The following is a 27,449-nucleotide window of genomic DNA, read 5'->3' as shown; positions in this document are numbered from 1 at the left end:
ATTATATAGCCTAGTTTCTCTCTGAGAACCACCATTTCTGTCTCATTGTCCTACTGGAAGCATTCTCAGCATGACCTCACTCATAATGCTCTATAATTCTGTCTTTGACAAAATCACTTATTACCAGCAAGATTATTTGCGTGAGGCTCCCAAGTGTTACTTCTAGGTCATTCCCTTGTCATCCTCATACTCCTTCCTGTTTTGACCTCCAACCCATCTTACCTTCTTCCCTTCCTCGTCATTCTCATCTTGGAATCTCTTAATCACTACCCGTGTTCAGTGAAGATCTTGGCATCTTACATATAATTTCTCCAGCCCACCATTATCTGGGAGATCTCCATGTACATCTTAACAACCTGTACAGCTGTAACGTCACAGCATGTTCATCTGTTCAGTTCTGGTAACTTTCACCTGCACTAGATTTCAGCCCTACACACTCTTTTGGTACTTTCAACTCTGAAATCTTGTCTTACCTCCTTACTTGTTCCTGTCATGTTTCTCAGGCCCTTCACTCCTTTGGATTTTTTTTTTTATGTTGGGCCTAGGTTTATAACAACCTGAAAGATAAGTAGCAGTTTCCCCATTTCACAGATGTGAAAATTGAGATCTAGAGCATAATTTTTCTAGTGTCATAGGGTTAAGAGTTGTTAGGCTGCACAGCCAGAGTTTCAGTTCAAGTCGATCTGGCTTCAAAACCTGGCACTTTCCCCAGTTTGCTGAGCACATAGGGGGTTGAGCACTTCAGGAAAATGATTTTTCTACTCTAGGAAAATGTGTGGTGCAGATTGGAGTATAATAAATCTAAAGAAAAGGAGACCAAGGAGCCTGGGTAGCTCAGTCGGTTAAGCATACAACTCTTGATTTTGGCTCAGGTCATAATCTCACGGTTTGTGGGTTTGAGCCCCGTGTTGAACTCTGTGCTGACAGTGTGGTGCCTCCTTGGGATTCTCTCTCTCTCTCTCTCTCTCTCTCTCTCTCTCTCTCTCAAAATAAATAAACTTAAAAAATAAAGACAAGGAGACCAAGTTGAATGGACAAGCAGAAGTAAGAGAGGAAAAGATTAGGAAGGACACCAAATTGTTAATTATGGTTAAATCTGAGGGGGATTTTATTTATTTGTCCACATAGTTTGAAATTATTTTCAATAAACTTACATTACTTTTGCTATTTTATATAAATGGTTTTTTTTAAATTTTTTTTTCAATGTTTATTTATTTTGGGGACAGAGAGAGACAGAGCATGAACGGGGGAGGGGCAGAGAGAGAGGGAGACACAGAATCGGAAACAGGCTCCAGGCTCTGAGCCATCAGCCCAGAGCCCGACGCGGGGCTCGAACTCACGGACCGCGAGATTGTGACCTGGCTGAAGTCGGACGCTTAACCGATTGCGCCACCCAGGCGCCCCTATAAATGTTTTAAAAAATGCTTTAAGTGTGAATGATGACGTGACCTAAGCTGGTGATAGATGGACAGGAAAGAACGAAATGAAAACAAGGGACTTCAAACTTGTCAACTAATTGCTGGAAATAAAGAAGGTATCGAAAATAATGCAAGGTTCTGAGCTTGTTCACAATGGAAGAGGGCACTAACATTTTCTTTTTTATATTATGTCATAGATATTATCAGAGAAAGGAACAGAACTATTAAGATCATACGATTATCATATCTGTTAGATAACACAACACATAATTGTTTTGTACTTACGTAAAATCTGGTTCTAATGAAATTTATTGTAACCATTTTTGCTAAACACTTTGAAAACACTTAGCACCCTTAAACCAAAAGTAAGAAAGGAAATTAAAAAAAAAAAAAAGTAGCATAACATACCTAAGAATAGAATAACATGTCTATCCATGGTTCTGAAACTATTTTTTCATGAAAGTGGTAAGTAAAAGAACATGAGCATCGTTCTGGATTTCAGATTTATAAAAAGCATTAAATGTATTGACAGTGAAGCTTATAGATTTACCTTTGAAGAGGAGAAAGAATGGGATATTATTAGAAAGTAATTTCCCCTTCATCTCAACATCCATATGAACTGAATGCATCCTATAATAGGGGGTCAGCAGACTTTTTTTGTAACAGGCCAGATAGTAAATATTTTCAGCTTTGCAAGCCACAGCCCCTCAGCTTTACCACCGGAGTACAAAGCAGGCATAGACAATATATAAATGAAGGAATATGACTGTGTTCCAATGACAGTGGACTGGATTTGGTCCAACGGTTGAGTTTGCTAATGTCTGCTTAACACCATGCATGAAGTAAGATACTCATTAAATGTTTGTTGACAATGTATTCAGATATTTCTGCAAATATATTTTTTATAATATATATTGATTATTACCAAAATAAAAGGTAAAAAAGTCTCGTTTTTAATAATATATACTGATTGTAAAATAAAATATGAGAAATGAACATGATTACTTTCTAGAATACCTAAATTTACATATGTAAGGAGGAGGTTAGCTTTAGGCTTATAAGCCATTTATTTAAAGTAATATTTGATGGGGGCACCTGGGTGGCTCACTAAGCTAAGCATCTGACTCTTGGTTTCAGCTCAGGTCATGATCTCATGGTTCATGGGTTCCAGCCCTGCATCAGGCACTGTGCTGACTGTGCAGAGCCTGCTTGGGATTCTCTCTCTCTTTCACTCCCTCTCAAAATAGATAAATGAAACTTTATTTTTCTTTTAATTTTTTTTTTTTTTTACGTTTATTTATTTTTGAGACAGAGAGAGACAGAGCATGAACGGGGGAGGGGCAGAGAGAGAGGGAGACACAGAATCGGAAGCAGGCTCCAGGCTCCGAGCCATCAGCCCACAGCCCGACGTGGGGCTCGAACTCACAGACTGCGAAATCGTGACCTGAGCTGAAGTCGGAGGCTCAACCGACTGAGCCACCCAGGCACCCTGATAAATGAAACTTTAAAAAAAAAATCAGTATTTTATGGAAGATAGACATGTATTTCCTTGAGTTATGTTTATAGTTAGTACTAAGAGTTAAGGAAATTTGTCCTCCCCCACGCTTTTTTTTTTATCTATACTAGGTAATTGTGTCAATACTTTGGGTTAAAGGTAAAATAGACTCACTTTCTACAGTTTACTGGGTAAATAAAACAATACTATAGCTTTCTGCATTACAGCTCTTATCACATGAGACATTGGTTAAAATACTAATTTTAAACGTGAAACTGTATCTCTGTTGTACCTATTTTCTGGTCATTTTCATAAATTGTACATCTAAATAGATACAGCTATAAAAATAAGCCAAACAAAACAGAGTATTTTATATACTACAGATCTTCATATTTTTGAAGTCCAAAAACAGAATAGATTGATAATACTTAAAAATGATTAAGTGACTAAGTGTGGATTAAAGCATAAAAAGCTGAAAAACATTGTTTTATAAAGCTTTACATGGAAGTGTTATCTTTGAAATAGTAATGCATATGTTGAACAAGGTTTATTCTTAGGCACTTACTTGATATTCTGTGTTTTATTTTTCAATTCTCATTTAAATTTTATAATTCAATCATTTTGAACGGCTATGTTCAAAAGAAGTTTTACAACTTTAATCTTAATAATCTCAAAAAAAAGCAGACATGCTATGTCATAAAATAACTATTAGTGACTAGTTTGTATCCTATAAATCTAACTTGAGTTGATAATATGGTCCATTACCAGCTAACTGCACAGAGTATTTTTCATTTTACACTCTTCAGTTACTTTTTAGTGAAGTGTTAAAAAATATGAAGCTTTTCTCCTCTCTAAAATTGCACGCTGTCTGTCTGTTATTAGGGAGATAACAGCTCTTATAAATGTTTCAGTAAGCGCTAAGTAGACAGTTATGTGCACTCTCATTCCACGCTTATTTGCTTACTGTAATAAACTGATAAAATATGTGTGGTTTGTCTCTGTGTATCTACAGGCATCATGAGTCACATAGATTTCCTTTAGAAATAATGTTGTGTCTGCAGAATTGATTGGTTATTTTCATAAACCATCTAAAAAGTACACAAACGACTTTTATTATTTAAACATATGCTGTGTAAAGATTTGTAGAGGATTATCTCATTGTTACTTGATGCTTTTTGTTCTGTTAACTCTAGAAGGAGGCTTTTTATTTTAGAGTTATTACAGTTACTGAACTAATTACCGCCTCAAGAATCATAGTGAAGATAACCCATATCATTTGCTTATGATGCAGCTAGCTTTTTAATTTTTTGAACATTATAGTTAAATAATTAAATCAGAACTAATGTTTTCAAATATTGTATTTTATAGGATCCTGCATTTATAAGTTTTTTTAAGTTTTAATATTTAATGGGAAGTAATGCTTTTACCTTAAACTAGATATTCTGCAAATGACTGATTGTTTCATAGAAGTCCTTCTAATTAATAAGTTGTTCTTTTGTGTGCCTTTTGGAAATACGGTATTTTTTTATTTGTTTACAATTACACATACATATAATAGAAAATTTCTAGTCAAGTGTTATCCTGAAACCAACAAATATTAATATTGGTAACCTCCACTTATCACCACAGTGTGCTCCAATGAGACTGCTGTATTTGCAGGAACAGTGTTATAATTGAGCACCCAGCATCAAATAAAGTATACTTAGGACCAACACTAGAGGTACATTATCTTCAAACCTCTGTAATCATTTAAAATAGTAAAATTATGCTTTGAATTGTGAAAATGGGTAAAATTATGCTTTATACATTGAACATAAAAGTGGGGAATAAATGGGGAGACAGATAATAAACATAACAATAAGCAAATTATGTAGTGTTAGGTATTAAGTACCTGAGGAAAAAGAAAAAGGGGAATCAGATGGGAGAAATGCAAATGGGTTAAGCCTCATTAAGAAGGTAACATTTGAGCAAATATCAGTCACAACTGAGTCATTGTGAGAATCTGGAGGAAGGGCATTCCGGAAAGAGGGAACCAATGGCAAGGGCCTATGGTAGGAGCATTACTGGTGTGTGCAAGGAATAGCAAGGAAATCAGGACGGCTTGAGTGGAGTGAGTCATGGGTTCAACAGTAATAGGAAACCAGGTCAAAGAAACAATGGGACCAAGCCAAAAGGGATCTTAAAGGCCTTTATAAGGATTTTTGGTTTTTAAAGTTCAGTGAAATTGGGGGCCATTGGAAGATTTTGACCAGAGGGGTGACATATTTGTAACTTTAACTGATTCGTTCTGGCTGTTGTCTTCAGTCTGTGCTCCGTAGGGTAGAAGAGTAGAAACAGGGAGACCAATTAGAAGGTTTTTGGAATAATCCAGATGTGAGATGGCGGTAGATCAGACCAGGATGGTAACAGTAGAGGGAATGAGAAGTGGTCGGATTTTACATAGTTCATTCAGGTAATTATGGATTTCTCCCCAATCCTTCCCTCAGGTGCCAGCTATGACTTTTATATTTTCTTAGTGTACTAAGCTTATTGCTGTCATGGCATTTATCACATGATTTGTTGATTTACTTAGATTTCCCCAGCTAAACAATAAACTCCTTGGGGACTGGTTTACTCTGTCTTTGTCTCTGTATCATAGTCCTTAGTATAGTGGTTGGCACAACTCGATAAATTCAGTTGAAAGAGCGAGTAAGTTAATGATGAGTGGTTACTTTGCATTTGAAATAGTGATGATCTCATTGGGCAGGGGGCCTTGGAATACTCAATTCTTGGACAAGACCACCTTTCTCCCCAAGATGCCCAGAGTCAGAGAAGAGAGAAAGGCAACGTGATACCTTATTATTAGCAGGGGCTTTGCTCTCTAACTTCAGTGTAGAGCTCCAGTGAATTAGTATGGTCACATCGAGGACTCCTCTTTTCTGTTGAAGATAGGACTAAGTAGTCTTGAACCAAAGCAAGTTCTTAGATTGAACTATATGAGTTGCTGATTCAACTGTTTCGACCTGTAGAGTTGGTAGATTCGTATGGTTCAAGCTATTAGAGGGCATACCTGAGTCTCTGATCTCTCCATTCCATATCAACCAGGGCTTTAGGAAAAGGGGCAAGAGAGCACATTCCCTGCTCCCTCGAATAGCGTCATGAAATCTGACTAATCCTGACCAGTAGTTGGTTGGGAAGTTAAAAGATAGAAACCCAATTTGAACTAGCTTAAGCAAAAAAAAAAAAAAAAAAAAAAAAAAGTTACAGGAAGGAACGCTAGAGTATTTCACAAAACAACAAGCTTCAGCGAGGGTTGGAATGTGTCAGATTCAAGAACTATAAAGACCAGAGATACCAGCAGGACACTCTGTCTCTCAACTATGCTTTTCTTAGATACTGCTTTATTTCTTGCTGAACAGTATGGCAGGAAATATGACCACAAACATTAGAGTTTTAAATCTCAAAATTTTACCTCTTGAGAGAAACAGGTTTGACTTACCAGGTCCTGAATCCAAAAATCTTGGGAAAGGAATGCATTGAGCCAGGTGTCTATTCCTGAACCAATGAATTGTGATCAGGTCGCGAGGTGGCATAAGAACATGCGAGCTCCTTAAAGAACTGATTGTGGCAAGGCTCTTGGGAGATGGTAGGGTGTGTTAAGCAGACAATCCCATGCATAATCCTACAGGGTAAAAACACTAAGCAGAAAGCTCCCTCAAAGGACCACGACTTTAGTCATGACCTAGATAAAAGCAACCCTGAAACATTTTAATTATTCTTAGTCTTTAGTGTCATAGAACTTACTTGACATCTCATTGTCAGCTGTCAGAACACATCTTGATACCTAGGAAATTCATAGAAACAATCAAATCATAGCATGGACTTTCACAAATCAAAGTCAGAAGAAAAAAGTAGTTTCTACTTTGTAAAGTAGTATTTTCGTTAGCAAAGCCACTACCTCATATGGTGCTACTCTGCCATATTCCAAAAAGGCACCCTTGAATGTAAGTTGGATTTTTAGCCTGTGTCTACCCCTCAGTCAGCTGCCACTACACATCTCTTTATGATAGTTGTAGTAAAAATGAATTTAGCTATTTGGAGTTAAGTGAATCTGGGAAATGTTGAGTGATCAAAACAAAATGGGTATCAAGAACTGTGAAGGACATGAGATGTTACCCTACTTGCAAGCAAACAAGTTGCTAAGACAATTTTATGGATACTGGTAAAAGACATGAGACTCCTGTGTCAAAGACAAGGGGCAGTGTATTACAGCAATAGTAGTAGCCAGAGTAACCTCATTTGCGCCACTTCTCTGAGCCCCAGTTCCCACAGGGTGATATGATGAAGGCCAAGTGATGACACTACATGCAGCCTTTTGCTTTACAGGAGAGGAACCTTTACAGAAGATATAAAGAGCTGTTAGCAAATCTGTCCAAACTTTGCTCCAGAGTAAGGCATTTTCCTGTTTCCAAAGGCTGTTTGCTATACAAACATCCTTGAAAAGATTTTGAACAGCCAGATTAACACCTTTGCTCAGAACACGTTCGCAAACATGGGAGACTATGGAGAATTATTTCCCAACAAGAGAAGGGGAAGGGAGGGGGAAATATGTAACATCTGTGCCCCTAGATCCTGGGCCAGCAAACTTTTCCTGTAAAGGGTGCAGATAGTAAATATGTATGTAAATAGTAAATATGTAAGTATTCAGCTCTACCATTGCAGAGCAAAAAAGCAGCCATCGACAATATGTAAATGAATGAGTATGGCTGTGTTCCATACAGACTTGATAAAACAGGAAGTAGGCCACATGTGACTTGTGGGCTACAATGTGCCAACCCTTACCCAAGATGATCTGTTTTATTCATACTCCTTAAGTATCTGCCTGTTTTCTTAAACGTAAGCCCTCGTTTTCACAGCCCAGATCTAGGTCTTTCTGTAATTAATTTATTATCTTTTATCTTTTATTTTGTATGTTTAGTAAGATTATTGATATTTATAAAATATGAAATCAGAAAAGCCATTCTCAGTGTTTAGCATCTTAGAATAGAAGCAGCCACAGATCATATATGTTTCTGGAATATAGATATCTGATATACAAAATATTGAACTAAAATCTTATTTTCCCATCAGGATTAATTGTATTGCATATGGAAATTCTTGAAGGATTTATGGAACCTACTGGTTTTACTCAACAAAAAATCACCTATGTAATTCATCTAGATAGTGGAGAGAAATAGACTTTATATGATCTGTATGAACTTAGAAAATTCGTTAAAAAGAAAAAAAATGAAACTTCCAGTTAGCCCTTGTCTGTAGTTAAAAAGTACGTATTATTACCACAAAGTGCCATTTATGAGGCTGCTTATATTGGGAAGAGAACATAGACCTCTGTGTATTCTCACAGATAACCTTTGAGAATTGTCACAGAGGACCTTTTTTAGATGTTGAATTTATTAGTGCTTCTTAAACTTGATTTGAGTGTGGATAGAACGAGTGGAGAAAAGTATGTATTTATTTCTTTGCACATCCATTAACATCTTTTTAATGACTATAATAAAGGTGCACAATTTTGAGACAGGGTAGGAAAAAAAAATATTTGTATCGTGTTTCCCAGGGTAAGACTGAGAGAGAATCAATAAACCAGCCAAGACATGTTGATAATCTTATGTGACTTAGGGTATAAAGCTCCTTATATTTCTGAGCACCTTATATTATGTTTAAGTGCAGATTCCTAGCTGTGTGTAAACCAAACTCCTGCTTCCGTTCTGCTTTTCTCCTACTGCTCCACGCTTGCCTCTCTCCAACTTTCAACTTTGTTTTGCCATATTATGTGTTGCTCAAGCTTTAATGAATTTTCATAGATGAAAAACTGACTGCATCAACATGTATTTAATGATTTAATGAGACTTGTGTCTCTGCAACAATGAAGAAAATAAAATAAGAATTACTGTTTCCAGTATGACGTTATGTAATTGATGGAATAAACATGAGATACTGAAAACTATAATTATCCAGGAAAAGGCTTGTGTTTAAGGTTGATTATTGTAGCCTCAATGACATGGGAATTTAAGATTGTTGCAGATTATAAATTTATAAATAGATATATATATATACATATATATACATGAGATATATATATATACACACTAGTGCAAGCATACACACACAATTTCTTTATCTTTTTGCTTATTTTTATGATGTTCATTATATCTGTAAATGAATGTTCCCTGCTAGGGATTGCTGTCTTGGGTTATGCTGATAAACTCTCTAGAATTTGTGAAGAAAATAGAACTTAGAGTGAGCATTGAAACAGAAGAGTTTTGAAAATTATTTTTTTAAGTGTATTTATTTATTTTGAGAGAGAGAGAGGAGAGAGTTTTGAAAATGATTTTTTTTAAGTGTATTTATTTATTTTGAGAGAGAGAGGAGAGAACCAGAGGGGGGGGCCAGAAAGATGGGGGGGGGAGACAGACGATATAAGTGGGCTCTGCGCTGACAGCACAGAGCCCGATGCGGGGCTCTTGCTCAGTAACTGCGAGATCATGACCTGAGCTGGAGTTGGATGCTTGACTGAGCCACGCAGGTGCCCCTAAAAATAATCTTTTTATGTGGAAAAGAACCTCAGCTTAGAAGAAGTGTTTTGAAAACTTAAAATGCTAGATTGCTATCATCATCAAAAGGCCAAAGTAGAATGCATAGGCCAGTTGCCCCATTATTTTATATAGCCAAAATTTTAAATCCCCTCAATTATTTGTTGTATTTTATAAATAAACTCTTTTGTGCATTTTTAAGATGATTATTTTAAATTGCTCACTCTTACAAATTGAGCTTTTGGACAAGGAGTACTATATTCTAATGAGGCTTAGAAGACACTGCCCATCATTTTGTATATATGATATTTAACTCTTGGATTTTTGTTGATTAATCTTAAATTACTAATATTATTATTAAGTTTTAATTTCGTCAGGTATCAGTGGCATAATGAACATATTGAATAGGTTAATATGTACTCACAATTATAATAGAAAGCCTAGGTTGGGAGAGTGCACTTGTTAGGAAAAAATCTTGATTAGGCCTGTTTAATTACAAATTGATTTTTTTAAAAAGCTAGCCCATGTCAGGTCAAGCCACATGCAATACTTTGACTTTGAATGGAAAGATAGCCATCACATGATTTTAGAAAGGACTGTGTTTATTCATTTAATATGCTCCTCTGATTTCACTCAGGATTGTAGGGAGAATTTAACTAAAAGAGGCTAAAATTCAACGGAAGGATATAAACAGATAATTAGCCAAGAAAATACTGTGGGGGGGGGGGGGGAGGGAGTGATAAAGGACACTTTGTTTTGCCAAGTAATTGAATCATAATGTAGGACTGTAAGAAATAAAACAATGTGGTACTGGTTTAACAGCTCGATCAGAGCCAAAAATGTCTCCAAATATGTAAATAATCAGAACATTTGCATTTACAGGTCACTGAGGAAAAGGTAATCATTAAATCATGTACAGACAATTGGTTCAGTATTTGGACCAAAAAAATTAAATTTAGAGGTCAATACATTTAAAACAGTATCACACGAATTAAAAATTGCAACCATGAGGGGCGCCTGGGTGGCGCAGTCCGTTAAGCGTCCGACTTCAGCCAGGTCACGATCTCGCGGTCCGTGAGTTCAAGCCCCGCGTCAGGCTCTGGGCTGATGGCTCAGAGCCTGGAGCTTGTTCTGATTCTGTGTCTCCCTCTCTCTCTGCCCCTCCCCCATTCATGCTCTGTCTCTCTCTGTCCCAAAAATAAATAAACGTTGGAAAAAAAAAAATTGCAACCATGAAAGGTCTAGAAGAAACTGTAAGTGTATAGTTATCTGAGCTCAGAGTAGGGAAGATCTTTTTAATTATTAAACCAAAGGAATAAACCACCTTGAATGAGGTTACAGTCTTCATTTTATAGTGAAAGAAATGCAAGGTGAAAAAAAGTTCAAGGAGTTGAGATTGGAAATTTTTGGTAGGTGATACCATCTTCAAAAACAGAAAATCAACTGACAAATTATTAAAACTAAAGAAAATAAGCAAGATGCCCAAATATAGTTTACCTAGGAAAAAAACTGACAAAAAAGTTTATAAATTCTAAAAAAAATTGTATATATGACAGCTTATTCTCTTCTTTTTTTTAATTCATTTTTTTTAATTTACATCCACATTAGCATATAGTGCAGTAATGATTTCAGGAGTAGAATCCAGTGATTCATCCCCTACACATAACACCCAGTGCTCATCTCAACACGTGTCTTTAATGCCCCATGCCCGTATACTTATTCTCTTCTTATTAGGTATATATTGTGAAAATATTTTAATATATGTTGAGTATAGAAAAATTTTAATGCTGTTTTGGAGGCATTTTCTTTACGTTTTTATATAATTTCTGATTTAATATCTGTGAGTATGATATTTGTTATTGTGGTTTATGTAATACTTAAGGGAAAATAGGAGTTAATATCCTACAATTTTCAAAGAGAATAACTATATTTACTAATTCATCTTTCTTTGTTTTTCCAATGTGCAATAGGTCAGTACTCCTGTCTTTGTACCAGTGAAAACTCATGTGCTGCTTCATCGAATGAGTGGAAAAGGACTAGCTGCCCATTATTTCTTTCCAAGGCAACCTTGTATTTTTGGTGATAAGATGGTCTCTGTACAAATAACATTGAATAATACTACTGATCGAAAGATAGAAAATATCCACATAGGTGGGAAAAGACTTCCTGTAGGCATGCAAATGCATGTTTTTAATACAATAGGTAAATATTAATTCTCATTTAAAACTTTATATTTGATAATTAAATACATTTATTTTAAAAGTAAAGTAGAATACATATTATTTTATTGACTATATTTGTCAGTATAGTCAGTTTACGTTTGTGTCCTTTTTTAAACTGAATTTATCATACAAAACGAATACACTTCTTTGCCCTTAGTGAATTGGGTGCCAGCAGTGGTAACATGTATGTACCAGTACTGATGGATCTCAAGAATCAAAATTGCCTCTCATTTTACCTCTCTTCATCACCTTCCCTCTGTTTCTCTTCCTGGCCAACTTCATTCCCTGCCTGAGTTTAGTCTGCCTTTTTGACTCATAGCTCCCCTTCCCTGTTGCCTTTTACATTCCATAATTTGCAAAGTGAGGAGAGCAAAGGCTGAGAGGATTTATACTATTCTGTTTGTCTTCCTTTCCAGGTATACAGTGTAAAGTAGCCCATAGTAGGGGCACCAGGGTGGCTCAGTCGGTTAAGCGTCCAACTCTTCATTTCAGCTCAGGTCATGATCTCACGGTTTGTGAGATTAAGCCCTGTCTCAGGGTCTGTGCTGACAGCACAGAGCCTGCTTGGGATTCTCTCTCTCTCTCTCTCTCTCTCTTTCTCTCTGCCTATCCATTGAGCGTACACACTCTGTCAATCTCAAAATAAATAAATTAACTTAAAATAGTCGATAGTATATAACTAGTATTTATACACCTCATGTTTTAAAATATTTTTAATCTTTTGCTACCATTTAGAAATCAAGATGTTTTGAGGTGCCTGGCTGATGCAATCAGTTAAGCATCCGACTTTGGCTGAGGTCATGATCTCATAGTTCATGAGTTCAAGCCCTGCTTCAGGTTCACGCAAACCATGCTTCAGACTCTGCACTCTCTCCCGGTCTCCCTCCGTCTCTCTCATAAACAAACAAACAAACAAACAAATAAATAAATAAATAAATAAATAAATAAATAAAGAAGAAGAAGAAACTCTTTAAAAAGAAAAGAATTTTAAAAAATAGAAATCAAGATGTTTTTAAATTAAAAAACAAACCCAAAAACCTCACTTTTCTTAGAAAAAAGCACAAGATCTGGCAGTATTGTGCCTTTATTCCAACATACAGCAGCACCAGTTGGTGTAGAGGAGGCTGCCCTTAGATGCAGCCTGTGCTTTCCACCTGACCTCCGTGCTCATTGTATCACACTGTCTCACCAACTGTCATCTTCTTCCATTTTTTAAGTATTTTGCCAGAAATAATACTTTAAAAAAAATTAAGTGTAACAATTGTGTGTTATTTTGAGTTTAAAGATTATAATTAATGTTTACCTCTATTTTTTCTGTTTGGTTTAAGTGGAAACAGTCCTAGAGTTTCATTGGGAGAAACTTCAGGCAATAATATCAATTAAAACTGATAGAAGGTTTCTGTCATTGAATCCTTGAAATACTATCCAGTTCCAGATAGTTCCTTTTTGTAATAATTTAGCCTTTTAAGCCTTTTAAGCAGGGAACTGTACCTTCTTTTACTCATTATTTCACGTAACTATTCTGTTTTTCTTCATCTTCACCTGAGCTTTTTGACACTGTTGAATTCTCTCCTGTAAGTTTTCATGAGTCATTCAGCAAAGGAAGTCATATATTGTGTTATATTTTTACACAAAGGAATAAAACAATTCCTAACAGATGACATATGGTAGATGTTTATAAGCAACCAAAGTAGAGTTAAAGTGACTTGATTTCATAACCCATTTAATACACTTATGAAAATAATTTGGTGATTAAGGCACAATTTAATAAATACAGAGTATCCTGATTTTTATTTAATTACTTTGTGAAGTCATTACATTGCCAAGGAGTTCTAAAATATCCCAGTTTGTGTTCTTTTTTTATTGCTTAAAATCCAACATTTTTTACCTAGTTAAAAAATTAGTTTAGTTGTAAGAAATGTCAAGCAGCTGATAAATGAATTGTCTGAAGGTTGAAAATGTTATTCAAAGGTTAGAACAGTAGAACAGTATTAACATTTCTTTGAGTTGGCATAATGAGTTGATGAGTTGACCTTTTATTGGCCTATGTAGAATAGAAGAAATAAATATAATAAATTTCATAGTATGGCCTTAACACAGAAATAAAATATGAATGTATACCATTGCCTCGGTACTAGCCATAGGCTTTGCTTTTCTCTTCTCTTCTCTTCTCTTCTCTTCTCTTCTCTTCTCTTCTCTTCTCTTCTTTTCTTTTCTTTTCTTTTTTCTCTTTTCTTTTCTTTTCTTTTTTCTCTTTTCTTTTCTTTTCTTTTCTTAGGCAGATTTTTATGACCATAGTGTTCTATTCATTTTGTTGGCATTTTATTGAAACCCTCAAGAAACAGAGTTCTTTCCTGTGCAGTAACACCACCTAGTCTCTTATTAATAGATTACAGTAGAGTTACAGAGTATGTTATATCTTAATTAGTCCTCCAAAAACATCTTAATGCAACAAAGAAAAAATACTGTATTTTAATCTTTTTGTGAAATGAGGAAAGTGAAATACTTATTTAATAAGCACATATGCATATGTTAAGGAGTCCAGCAGCTTTCTTATTTATCACCAATCTGTTTTCTTTTTGTCTATAATATACAGTGACTTTTGTCTGGATTTTGCCCTACCTTTAGCATGAAACTGTATGCTCTACAAGACTATTAGGAGTAATGTGCCATGCCATTTTTCCCAAAGAGACCAAGTACCTAAGAGATTTAAAACACACACACACACACACACACACACACACACACACACACACACACACACACACACACACACACCTTAAGCTGTAAGCACTATATTCACTGGCTTTATGTTAACAATTGACAAGTTTGAGTTCAGCTAATATTTTACTAGTTATTGTACAAGTGTCACATCAAAGTCTCTGGCAGCCTGTGTAATTTCTTTTTTCATTATTAATAGCATGGTATAATAAAGCCCATGTTTTTCAGCCATTTCTGTATAACCCTTTTGTGTATATAGCACTGATTCAGAAGCTATATCCAAATACAGATGCCTAATTGAGTAAACTTTCCCAGTGTAGTAGGCTTCAAATAATATAAATCCATTATATGAATAATTTTATGCTGATTACTTTGCTCTTGAAGCATTCATATAATAAAACATGCCATTGATCATGAGCTGTCCTCCAGAATTAGTGTGGGGCTAAGCTCACAGTTAATTATCTTAAGAATGAAGACGGTACCAAACTGTGTCAAAGGGCTATCAACAAGGCATCTTGAGAACTGTCACTTTGTCAAATGAAATACAAGGATACATGATATAAAGAGATTTAAATCATGAAACCATCATGTTTTGGAGATGACAGCATTTGCTACCAATGTATCAGCTGCAAAAAGACCAAACCCCAGTGTATCTATGGGGAAGAAAGCATTAAGGATTTACTCATCATAAAAAATATGAGTAATCAGGGGCAACTGGGTGGCTCAGTCGGTTGAACGTCCAACCTCAGCTCAGGTCATGATCTCACAGTCCGTGAGTTCGAGCCCCACATCAGGCTTTGTGCTGAGAGCTCGGAGCCTGGAGGCTGCTTCCGATTTTGTGTCTCCCTCTCTCTCTGCCCCTCCCCTGCTCATGCTCTGTCTCTCTGTCTCAAAAATAAGTAAAAACATTAAAAAGAAATTTAAAAATATGACTAATCAGTGTAACTAACAGAGCTGTGAACTGATAAGGTGTAGCTTTAGGAGAAATGCAAGAAAAGTACCATTACAGTTATTTGCTCTACAATAAAGCCTGTTTGCTAAAGATTTAGGCAACAAGTTTTCTGGTACTTGTGTAGCATCCTGATAAATTTTAGGTTTATAAACAAATGAAATTCAAATCAGAATCAGCAAACCAACATACATATACCACCAGCAAACTCGTAACATTTTAAAATCAACATCAAACAAGTACCTTCCTTATAAAGCCTGATCTTCATTGAACCTATGAAACATAAGTATACTTCTTAATATATTAACCTTATTGAATTCTTCTTTGTCCTGTCTGTTCCATCATTTCTGTCATGGTTAGCATTAAATGGCAAACCATATTTATCGATAAGCCCTTCGATAGTCATAGTCTACTGGATTAGAGTGCCCTTGCTGAAATAAAACTATATCTAATAAGATATACACAGAATAAAGGTAAATAGAAAGCTTCTGTACAGTATGACTGCAGTTATACTGAACACTTTGAGCAAAGTGGAGATTAGAAGTGGATGGTTTCAATTTAAATACATAACATATATATAAATATTTGTACTAAATAGGTATATATTTCAGATCCTTCACTAGTCTCATGTGTAGCCAAACTTTAGAGTCATAGCAGAATAAAATGTTGTTTGTCTTAAGTTTCAGCATTGCCATTTGAAAAGTACCAGTATTGTCTATTGATACAGCTATTTCCCATTCTTGGTTAATCGAAAAGTGAATCTTCAGAAATTCCAAACCCTTTTACTTGTTTTTTCATGATAACCTAATCCACTACTAAATATTCTTCCAATAAGTCTTTGAATCATGCACTTAGACTTATTTGGGTTCCTATAATGCCAGTTGTCTTGGTTAATTTCTGAATACAAATTAATTTCTTTTTTCAGCTCTGCTTTAATTTGCATTTTTAAATTTTGGATTTTTATTTCCAGTTGGAATTTGGGAAATTTTTAAATTTACTATATCTAGAGTAAATACTCCATAATTTTTTTTTATCTAGAGTAAATACTCCATAATTTTAAGTACATAATCTCTTAAAAGCACCAAGTGAGTCCTTTACAGCTGTTCCAAACAGGAATACATTTCTTTCTCACTTTCAATAACGATAAGGACAATACTGTAAAACATGAAATTTCTCAGGATGAGGTATATTTCTGAAACAGAATGTGTTCTTTGAAGTATGTGCAGACTTGAGTTGTGAAAAGAAAGCCTTTGAGCAAAATCATGAAATTGTAATTTGCTTTAATATTCTTAGTTTGAAGTTGTTCTTATAAGCCATCATTAAATTTGACTGTTTTAACCAAACTACAAACACGATATAAGTTTTCAGGGATTTGTCTGCCTCCTTTTCACATCCTCCATGGTTTCATGTCTAAATTATCTTATTTCCTAGAATCTCTTGAGCCTGAGGGATCCATTACCGTTTCAATGGGTATTGACTTTTGTGATTCTACTCAGACTGCCAGTTTCCAGTTGTGGTAAGTTCAATTGTTCTCCTATATTTTATATTACTTGTAAAGGATAGCACATCAAAAAGCAGGCTTTCAGCAGCTTTTTTCTTTGAGAGAGAAACCATTTAAACAAACATGTCTTTCTTTGGCAATGTTTAGACTGCCATAGAATAGTTGTACACATTGTTTACCGCATATGTATTTTTAGTATTGTTACCCAGCTTAGCCATTACAGTCTGCCATATATGATTGAAATTCACAGTTTGTTGGTTAAAGTAAGAAGCTACTGCTAAATGTTTTTTTACTTAACTCTACAGTTTTAGAAAATTCATGAGGAAAATTCAGGAGAAATTAAAAACCTTAATAATAGTGAATAGGCCAGAAAAGATATGTTTTGAAATATCTTTTATATTATCTTGAGCCTCATAAGTGAACAGTTATTGATTCTGTCAGTACCTAACACCCATACATTTTTCCCTTTTTACTTTAATTTATAAACTGCCTTTGTTAAAACTTGAAGAACATTTATACAGTTGGCAAAGGTTTCATGGGTGAATACTATTCAAAAGAGCTTTTCTAGGTTTGGGTTTCATTATAGTTATTGTTTCATATAATGTTTTATAAATTTCTGATAAAGTCTAGGAATTATTAGCAAATTAATACAAAGCTGTATTCATCCATCTTTCAGAATTACCTTTGAACTCCTACATTTTTCTGATCGAGGATATGATTTGTTATTTTGATTTGAAGTTGCTTTGATTTTATTCTAAAAAGAATTGAAACATTTTATTTGTCTAAATCTTAGCTAGTTTACAACAGAATTTGTTTGCTACAGTAAAAATCAGCAAGTTTAGGAAATAGACATTTTAAAATAAATTTATAGGTTAAGTATAGTGAACTCTTCTTTTCCATATGCCTTTTCAGTTTACCAGTAATTCAGGCCTAATATTGTACCATTTATTGCTGAAAACCTGCAATGATGAATATAAGCAATGTAGCATAACACATTGATTTTATGCAGATCATCACCTTTATGTTTTGGGAGGTCTGCTATATTAGTGATATATAAAAACTGATTACTTTTCCCAACATTGCCTAGTAATTGTTTATTATTTTTCTATTAGACAAACAACAGAGATCAATATTACTGAGCACAGGACTATGAGTAACATCACTCTAAATAGATTTGCCTCCAACACCAGAGGTATATTCATTTTAATGATTTCAACAATGTGAGCCCAATGACAAAGCTTGTGGACCAAGTTAGGACAAAACTAAGAACTAAAAAAAATTATTTTTTCTTATCAATTTATATGAAGAACCTGCTAGATTTCTATATAATGAGGCAGGGCTCTTTAAATATATTATCATTACAAAGATTTCTTTCCTCTGTAACCCATTGCACGTTTTCTTGCATTTTATCTTTTATAATTAACTACATACCTTTAGGGATAAGTATGTAGGTAGTGTTTGATTTTTTTGTCTTACATTGGGGAATGTATATGAACAATTTTTTCTCAATTTCTTTTAAACGAATTTTAGGGAAATTATGAGTTTATTTTATATAGAAAATAGCCTTAGCTGTTATAAGCATTTACACTAATGTTTTTCTGTTGTGAATATATAAATTATTTTAGATTTTATTAAACACATAAGCATACTAGATCAAAAATTTTTTATATGTTCCAAAAAGAACACTTTGTCTTGCATCAAATGTAATTGATCCTGAAGCAATGTAATCACAATTACTCACTTTCTTAATTGGCCTGCCCAAAATCAGAAAATGGAAACCGATCGACAGTGTTTAAATCAATAGCTTCATAGTAGTGCTAGTGGGGGTAGGGAGATAGCGGTAATGGGTAGATCAATTGGTCTTAGATGCCAATCACTGACTGTGCCTTTTGCATAGTAAATAGCACTTTTTGCTTAGTGATGTGCTGTATTAGTCTTGGTAGTTCAATAATAAGGGGGGAAAAAAGCAAGAATAGCTGATATTGAATTTTTTCCTCAAAATACATTATACAAATCGATAGGTAAAATTATGGATAATAAGAGCATATTTGGTAAGAAGCCTTGAGAAATGCTGGGAACATGGACTATAAGCCTTTCAGGTATACTTCTATTTATTAAAAGAAAATAAGAGTAAAATGATTCTACTTTAGTCTCTACATTAATTCTGTATCATTATAGCTATATGACACATACATACATGTACGTAGAACTGTTGTATATAGTTATGTGAATACTCGATGTATTAATGCCTTTTTTTGCTTTGCATTTTAAATGGTAATCAAAATAAGTCCTTGGTTAAACTTACTGAGATTTAAAATGTGTATAATACACATAAATGTGTGCCTCTCTCTCTAAAAGTAGATTCAGTGCTTAAACAGGTCTCATGCTTGTGATCAGTAGATACTAGTGTGGTAACTAGTGTGAAAAATACGTCTTCACTCAAGTTAGAGGGGTGAGTACTAGCATCCACCCCTCTTCTTTGCCCCAAATCTATTTAAAAGACAGAAACACATTCTTTAAAAGAGAAGGAACACTAAAAACAAAATGAAAGAATGTCATTAGCTGACCAGAAATTGTGAAGAGTTGTTGGCAGTTAGAAAGCAAATGGGAACATATCAACAGTAACAGAGAAAATAAAAACCACAGAGCGAAACACTCATGTAAGAAAACTGCAATGGTAAGAAAAAATCTAGCAGAATATGAAGCATAAAGTGAACAGATGAAAAGTTAGGGTAAGACAGTCATCAGGAAATCAAAGAAGTACTTCCAGCCCCCAGTTCTCCCACCTTACTCTAACGGCAGGCAACATTCACATTTAGTCAGAGACCTAAAAATTACACTGCAAGGAGAACGACCTACTTTCCTGGAAGGACGTTTGGTGTGGATGTGGAGTCCTAAGACAACAGCAGGGTTTTTGAGTTTGTGGGAAGGAGGCAGCGATGGTCAGAGATGAGGTGAAATGAAGTTCTGTCCAGAAGAGAAGTATTCTCAAGTTCTGTCCCACGAGAGCAAAGTCAGTCTTACACCTGTTTTTGGAGAGATAAGGCCATTGCCTACCTGCCTCTCAACTTCATGTCCATGTAACCAGTCATGCCTCACCCACAAGAAAACTTCAGTCAGCCCACCATGGGAGAGGAAACCCACAGTAATAATACTATGTATCAAGCAATTGCAGTGTGCTTGGCATTGTTCTAAACACTTGTATTGTGTTTATTTAATTCTCAGAACAATCCCATGAGATAAGTATTATTATCCCATTTTTAGAGGTGAATAAACTGAGGCAGAATAAGAGTAAGAAAACTGTCTAAAATACAGCTAATAGGTAGCAGACTTGTGTATGTTAATTAAGCCAGTTCCTTCATTATGAATGAAAAATGGACAGCCTACGGAGGGACTAGACTTTTGAGGAAAAGCATCAGTTTGGAAGGGAAGACTCAAGGTGACTACAAAGACTCATTACAAAGGGATAAGACAGTTTGAAAAAGAAAAGAGATAACTTTAAAAATTATAATCTAATTCAAGAGAACACTACATCTTTACAACATTTATTTATTTTTTTTTTTGAAGGACAGAGACAGAGTGTGAGCGAGGGAGGGGCAGAGAGAGAGGGAGACGCAGAATCTGAAGCAGGTGCCAGGCTCTGAGCTGTCAGCACTGAGCCCAGCACAGGACTCGCACCCGTGACCTGTGAGATCATGACCTGAGCTGAAGTCAGACGCTTAACCAACTGAGCCACCCAGGCACCCCGAGAGCACTACATCTTTAAAGCAAGAACATATCACTTGCTTTGAAATAGGAGCAATTACAAAATTTTAAATATATTTTCAGAGGTTTAAAAATACAGTGCCAAAAGAAATTCAGTAGATGCACAATAGAATGCCCACAGCTGAGTACTGATTTAGTTCTGGAAGAGGGAGCAGTGAAATCAACTGGAATAGAAAACAAAAAGAGGTGGAAACTGTGTAAGAAAGGTTAAAAGAAACAATTCGTCTAATAAATGTACAAGGAAAGAAAAGAAATGATGGAGCGAAGAAATAAATAAATTGTAGAAGAAAATTTTTTCCCAAGCTAAAGCAATGTACAACCCTTCAGATTGAAAGGACCCATCAACGATCAAACAGGATGAATGTGAACTACAATCAAAAAGACCACATATCCTTGTGACATTTTTGATAAGGAGAAAACCAATGTGGTGTCTTTCAGAGTGGAGAAAAAAGCAGCTTACCTAAAAAATAGCAAGAATGTGAATGGAATTCGATTTCTCATCAATACTGTCATCATTTCTGGTGGCCAGAAGGCAAAGAACGAGGAAACCAAATAGACGTTTTTCAGAGAAGCAGATTTCATCAGTTTACCACCCACAGGCCCTTTCTTGAAAGGATTACTCAAATATATGCTGTAGTAAAAACCTTTGTGTAATGTGAACCAGAGAAAAACACAGAGTCCAAAAAAAGTAATGGACAAAGAATTCTAGGTGTAAAATGCATTAATGTGTAAGATAATTGTTCACACAGAATGCAGAAAATAAATTTTAATAATACACTGGAACTAAAATCCTGACATGGACACGTTTGAGAAGGGATGAATAATGGTGTTCTTGTCATGTTTGGCAGAAGGATTGATTAATGGCGAAAAGAGGTTTAAATGTCGTTTAAAATATTAAAACTACCCACTAAAATAATGAGAATATGAGATATAACCCCAAATGTCTAGAGGTAAGAAGAAGTGATTAAAACTTGATCAGTTTGGGGGCACCTGGGTGGCTCAGTTGGTTAAGCGTCCTACTTGATTTTAGCTCAGATTATGATCTCACAGTTTGTGAGATCAAGCCCTACATTGGTCTCCACGCTAACAGCTTGGAATTCTCTTTCCCTCTCTCTGCCCCTTCTCACTCGCTCAGTCACTCTCTCAAAAGAAATAAATAAACATTAAAAAAAAAAAACTTGATCATTTTAACAAAGAGGGAGAAGAACAAAGCATGGTAAATAGAACACAAAATAACGTGCCTGGAAGGAGCCACACATACCACACATACTGGTTATCATGATTCATATCAGGAAGTTCAATTCCATTTACATTAAACATGTAAAAACAAAATTCAGCATATACTATTTATAAGTACCCCACCTTAAAGGAGAATGACAGAAAAATTGAGAATAAAAAGATGAAATATATAGATGTTGTGTGTATGTTTACTATTATCAGAAAGATGATAAAAAGAAAAGGAGGCAATACTAACGCTAGAAAAATTTAAAAAGCACTTCATATTAAGAAAATGTTCTATTCATTGCAGTCCTCCACAAAAATATAAGTTACAGACTTTTCAGTAACATAGTTTTGTAATATATGAAGCAGAAACTAATGAAATTCTAGGAGAAATTGACAAAGCCATGACCATAGTATATTTTAACACATGCCTCAGAAGTTAACAAATCAGAGAAGATAAATATTGAGATAAACATTCAGGTAAATATAGATATACACACAACTTCACAAAATTTCAATAATTCAGTTATCTAACTTGATCTAAGACATTTGTATTTGCAAAGAAGTCTTTGTTTCCTGAGTACAGGAAATACACAGTTTTTTTAAAAAGCATAGGATGTACAAAAAAAATCGAAAAATTTTAAGCTAATTTGATTAGAGAAAAAAGATGACACATAAGAAAGATTAGAAAAGAGAAAGGTAATAAAACACAAGATCTTCTGAATTACAAAATAACATATGTAATTCTATCCCAGTGAATTGGAATCTTTTTTTTTTTTAAGATTTTTTTTTTAACATTAATTTATTTATTTGAGAGAGACAAAGTGCTAGTGGGGCAGGGGCATAGAGAGAGGGAGACACAGAATCCGAAGCAGGCTCCAGGCTCTGAGCTGACAGCACAGAACCCACATGGGGCTCAAACTCACGAACCGTGAGATCATGACCCGAGTGGAAGTCAGCCGTTCAAACAACTGAGCCACCCAGGCGCCCCTGAATTGGAATATTTAGATGAAATGAATGGCTCCCTAGAAAAAAATGTTAGGAATAAAATTGATTAAATTGTATCAGAACTTCAGAAAAGAGATAATCTCTATATATTATTTAAACTTTGTAGATCAGAGAAAAGGAAAGTATCCATGTCATTCTATAAAGCTTAGCATCACCCCAATTTTAAAATCTGAAAGAATAGCACACAACGGTACATACTACTTGGTGTTGTAAATTCAGATGACTTCTGGGCCTTACAAGTTACCTGTTACTACATGAAATAGGAGAAACATTCTCTTTTAAGTCAGAAAAGCAAAAGAAGGTTACCCATTTTCAACACTATTTCACATTATATTGAAGTGCTAGCCAATATAAAAAGACAAGTAAAAACAGAGGTATAAATCCTAGAAATGAAGAGACAAAACTGTCATTTTTATCCAATATCGTTATCAACCCAGAAAGTCTTGGAATCAACAGCAAATCTATTATTTAATTAGTGAGTTTAAAAAGGTGGTACATGGCGCCCCTGGGTGGCTCAGTTGGTTAAGCTCCAGACTTCAGCTTGGTTTGTGAGTTTGAGCCCCGCATCAGGCTCTGTGCTGACAGCTCAGAGCCTGGAGCCTGCTTCAGATTCTGTGTCTTCCTCTCTCTCTCTCTGCTCCTCCCCCCCCACCCCCCGTCTCTCTCTCTCTCTGTCTCTCTCAAAAATAAATAAACATTAAAGAAAAATTTTTTAAATGGTAGTACAAATCATCAAGTGAAAATCAATAACATTTCTATATAATAAGAATGACCAATTTTAAAACATTATGACTGAAGTTATTCTATAGGAACAACAAAGGGAATAAATTAACAAGAAATACGTATGTAGGAATTAAGAAAAAGAAAAAAACCCTGAAACTTTCCTGAAGGTCATGAAAAGAAGATATGAGTAAATTAATACATATACTGTGTTCCAAAATGAGATACTATACTTTCGTTCAAATTAATCTTCAACTTTAGTGTGATTGTAGGCAGAATTCCAGTAGGTCTTTTCAGGGAACTTGACAAATTTTTAAAATTCAACCAGAAACGAAAATGTCATAAATCATAAAAAAATGTATTGAAATGTTATATACACAAATGTTTTCATACTCTTTGGGGGAAAAATCTTAAGACAGTACTAGGAAGGATAAAGTGAAAAATGATCAGATTTGACTATTAAAATTTTTAAATTTCTCTACAAAGAAAAAGTAGATACCATAACAGGTGAGACATGGTGAGAATGTATTGCAGCGTATGTAGTAGACAACAGTTTAATAACCAGAGTATGTAAGGAACTCTTCAGTCAATATAAAGGAATTCAGTAAAAAAGTCGGGAAACACTAAGAATAGGCAGTTTATAAGAACAAAATGCAAATAGCCAATGAACATAAGATATTGAATATCACTAGTAACAGGGAAATTAAAATTAAAACATGTCACCAAATTGGCAACATTTTAAATAATTTTAGTATCTGACATTGACAAGGTAGAGGAAACATGTATTCTGGTATACCGTTTATGGGATTTTTGTTGACACCACCTTTTTTAGGGCACTTTGGCCCTTCCAGAACACTAGGTACTCACACTCTTCTACTTAACAATTTCCTCTTCAGGCTGTCAGGCCTAGAGAAATATTGGTGGTTTGCAGAAGAAAATAGATCTAGCCAAAGGTATTTAAGTAAGTATTGTTTATAGTAGGGAAAATTTCAAATGATAATCAATAGGGGAATGCTTAAATAAATTATGATACAACCCTTTATATATGTAGGTTTTGAGTGTCTAGTATGCATTAAGCATTATACTGTTATTTAATTGTTAAAAGTTGGCTACAAGGTAAGTGCCTTTTTTTTTTTTTTAATTTCGTAGATGAGGAATCTTGAGTTTCACAATGGTTAGACTACTTGCCCATTTCTCTTACCTAGAAATGTACCAATCTGGATCCTACAAGTCTGTGAAATGAAATTGTATGTAGTGCAAGTATATGCATTACACTTAAATATAACAGGTAGATTCTTGTATTACATTAAACTATTATGTCATTTGATCTCATTTAACTAGGCTATTTAGAGCTGCCTAATAATAGTAGTTTGTTGATGTGTTAATTCCAATAGATACACATCTGTCCTTACTCATTTTCACCATTCCTTACCCATGCCAAGATATCTATGTTTAGCCCCATGGTCAGCCGGAGGGAGATCAGAAGAAAAAGAGGTCAGGGAAAAGAGAAGAGCTGTGAGGAGAAAGAGAAGTAAACAAAAAAAGGGCAAAGGGTAGAAAAGGAGGCACGTGAAAACTGGAGGACATCCTAGAACACTAATATAGATGAAAGTTTCCCTAAAATAAAGAGGGAACATTCCATCTTAGGCCAGTCTAAGCCAAACCTTGCTTTGAAACTGAAACTGGCTTATAAAGCATGTTATATGCTAGCTAGATTTTTGCATTCGGTTGTGTGTAACACAAACCCACCAAATAGGGGTGTATTATCCTGCTGGTATAAGAAGAACAGAGGTCAGCTGTTAAAGAGCTGCCAGAGTACCTCCATAGTATCTTCTGGGTATAAGGTTTTTCCAGCGGTTTTTGTTTTCATGTGCTAATGTCATTAGCATGTGCCTGCCATCCTCATGGTCACAATATGGCTGCTCTAGTTTCAGGCTTCTGTCTGCATTCCAGGCAAAAATAAAAATAAAAGAAGAAGGAAAGAAAGAAGTGACATGGAAAGAGGAGCCATGTCTTTTTTGGAAAAGCAAAACTTACCCAGAAATCCCTGACAGACTTCTGTTCCTGCTCCATGGGTTATAACTAGGTTACTCAGTCCTAGCAACAAGAGAGGCTGAGATAGAAAATGTTTCAGTTGGGCACATTGTGTACCTGAACCAAATCAGGGTTATGCCAGGAAAGAAGAAAAATAAAAGAAACACAGAGTAAACAACAAGTTCTGTCTGCCACAACAGTGTTCCCCTTTTATTTACATTTGCCTCGTAAGACCCATTCTGGATCAACTTCTGTCCTTAGTTTTTCATACATAATTATGTTAGCCATTTTACCAACTACAGAAAATAAAATATCATTAGCTTAGCCAAAAGCAGTGAAAGCAAAACCAGTCAAGTTGAGTCATCTGTATTAGTATTTAACACACTGCAAATTCCTAGGAGGGAAATTTCAAGATCACTTTTTGCCTCAAACTTAAACCTGCTGCTTACCCACCTACATTTTCGTATATGCTTTAGAAGGCAAGTCTCCTTTCCCTTCTTTCTCTGCTATCCCACCCTTCTCCCTGGGAGTCAGAGCTACACAGCTACCTTTAATCAAGGGCGTAAATGGTATCCTTCAGGACCGTTGGGAAGGACAAGGCTAATCATTTCATCTGTAATTAAAAAGAAAATACCGGTAAAGAGAGTGTAATAAATACAATTTAACACAGTGGTCATTTTAATTGTATTCTTCTATTAATAAAATATTTCTATCATGCCCTCCCTATATGTATAAATTTATATATATATTATATATAGTTCATATATATATTTTACATGTGTATTTATATATAAATTTTACACACACACACACACACACACACACACCACCTATCCATTTACTCTTTCAGCCTTTACCTATTTCTTTTAATGTGACTTAGCCTTCCACTACATCACATGTGGTCTCATCCTTCAAGTGTCCTACCCTCAGTACTTGCCTCAGTCCTAACCGTTCCTTGTCTGCTGCTTTGGGAAGAAGCATCCTACTCTCTTCACCTTGTTCTTATGCTGTTAATCCCATCCTCATTTACTTCCTCTAATGCCTTGCTCTATCAGATATTCCTTAGTTTCTTCCTCTTTACTGGCTCTTTCCCATCATCCTGTAAACATGCTCAAGTTTCATTAAGCATTCTTTTGCCTCTGCATCCTCGTGAAGCTTGTCTTGCTTTCTGTCCCATCTTTCCTTGTCAGCCTCCCCACTCCCCCTTCACCTCAGGGCGTTCTGCATTCTGCCTTCCATCTGAACCGCCTGGCTTTAATCCGAAGTCACACTTCCTTCTTTTTATTCCTCTTTGCATTATTTGACACACACATTCTCTCTCTGACCACTGTCTCCCAGTGTGTTCTGCAAGCTACGGTTCTTCCATTTCTGCTTAAATGTAGGTCTTCCCCAGGTTTCCACCTTATCCTTTTTCGTGGTATATCCTCTTTGCCTGTGTGATCTTATCTCCTTGTAAGGCTTCAGCTCTTCTCTTTACCATTCTGATTACTTCCAAACTCATATATACTGCCCTGACCTCTTTTCTGATTCTTGAGTTGTATTTCCAATTATCTACTAAATATCTCTTCCTGAATAATTCACTGGTACTCAAAATATAACATGATTAAAGCCAAATCCTTTTGTTTAATCCCCAAAACTCTATCTACTTCTTCAGTAGTTGTCATTCTCCCAGTTTTTCGCATTAGAAGTTTCAAAGTCTCTTCCATCCATCACCACCTCTGTCCCTTTTAATTCTAAAATACTCTCATCTTCCCAGTTTTCAGTGCTACCCACCCTAGGAGAGCAGCCTTACATAGCAGAATAAAAAATACATCTTAAAGCAGCAT

The 27,449-nt window shown here is 35.3% G+C and overlaps 1 protein-coding gene across 6 annotated transcripts in view; it reads left to right on the top strand.

Moving 5' to 3' along the window:
* AP3B1 (adaptor related protein complex 3 subunit beta 1) overlaps nucleotides 1-27,449 on the top strand; it is a 262,957-nt gene that overhangs the window by 215,459 nt on the left and 20,049 nt on the right. For all 6 annotated transcript variants that reach the window (XM_023257772.2, XM_011284118.4, XM_045062465.1 and 3 more), the window contains 2 exons: nucleotides 11,453-11,684; nucleotides 16,806-16,890. In XM_023257772.2, coding sequence (XP_023113540.2) covers nucleotides 11,453-11,684; nucleotides 16,806-16,890 — 317 coding nt within the window. The remainder of the gene's footprint in view (nucleotides 1-11,452; nucleotides 11,685-16,805; nucleotides 16,891-27,449) is intronic.

This window comes from Felis catus, chromosome A1 (assembly GCF_018350175.1).
Source record: "Felis catus isolate Fca126 chromosome A1, F.catus_Fca126_mat1.0, whole genome shotgun sequence".
NCBI classification, from domain to species: Eukaryota; Metazoa; Chordata; class Mammalia; order Carnivora; family Felidae; genus Felis; species Felis catus.
This window is presented reverse-complemented; position numbering and strand designations above follow the sequence as displayed.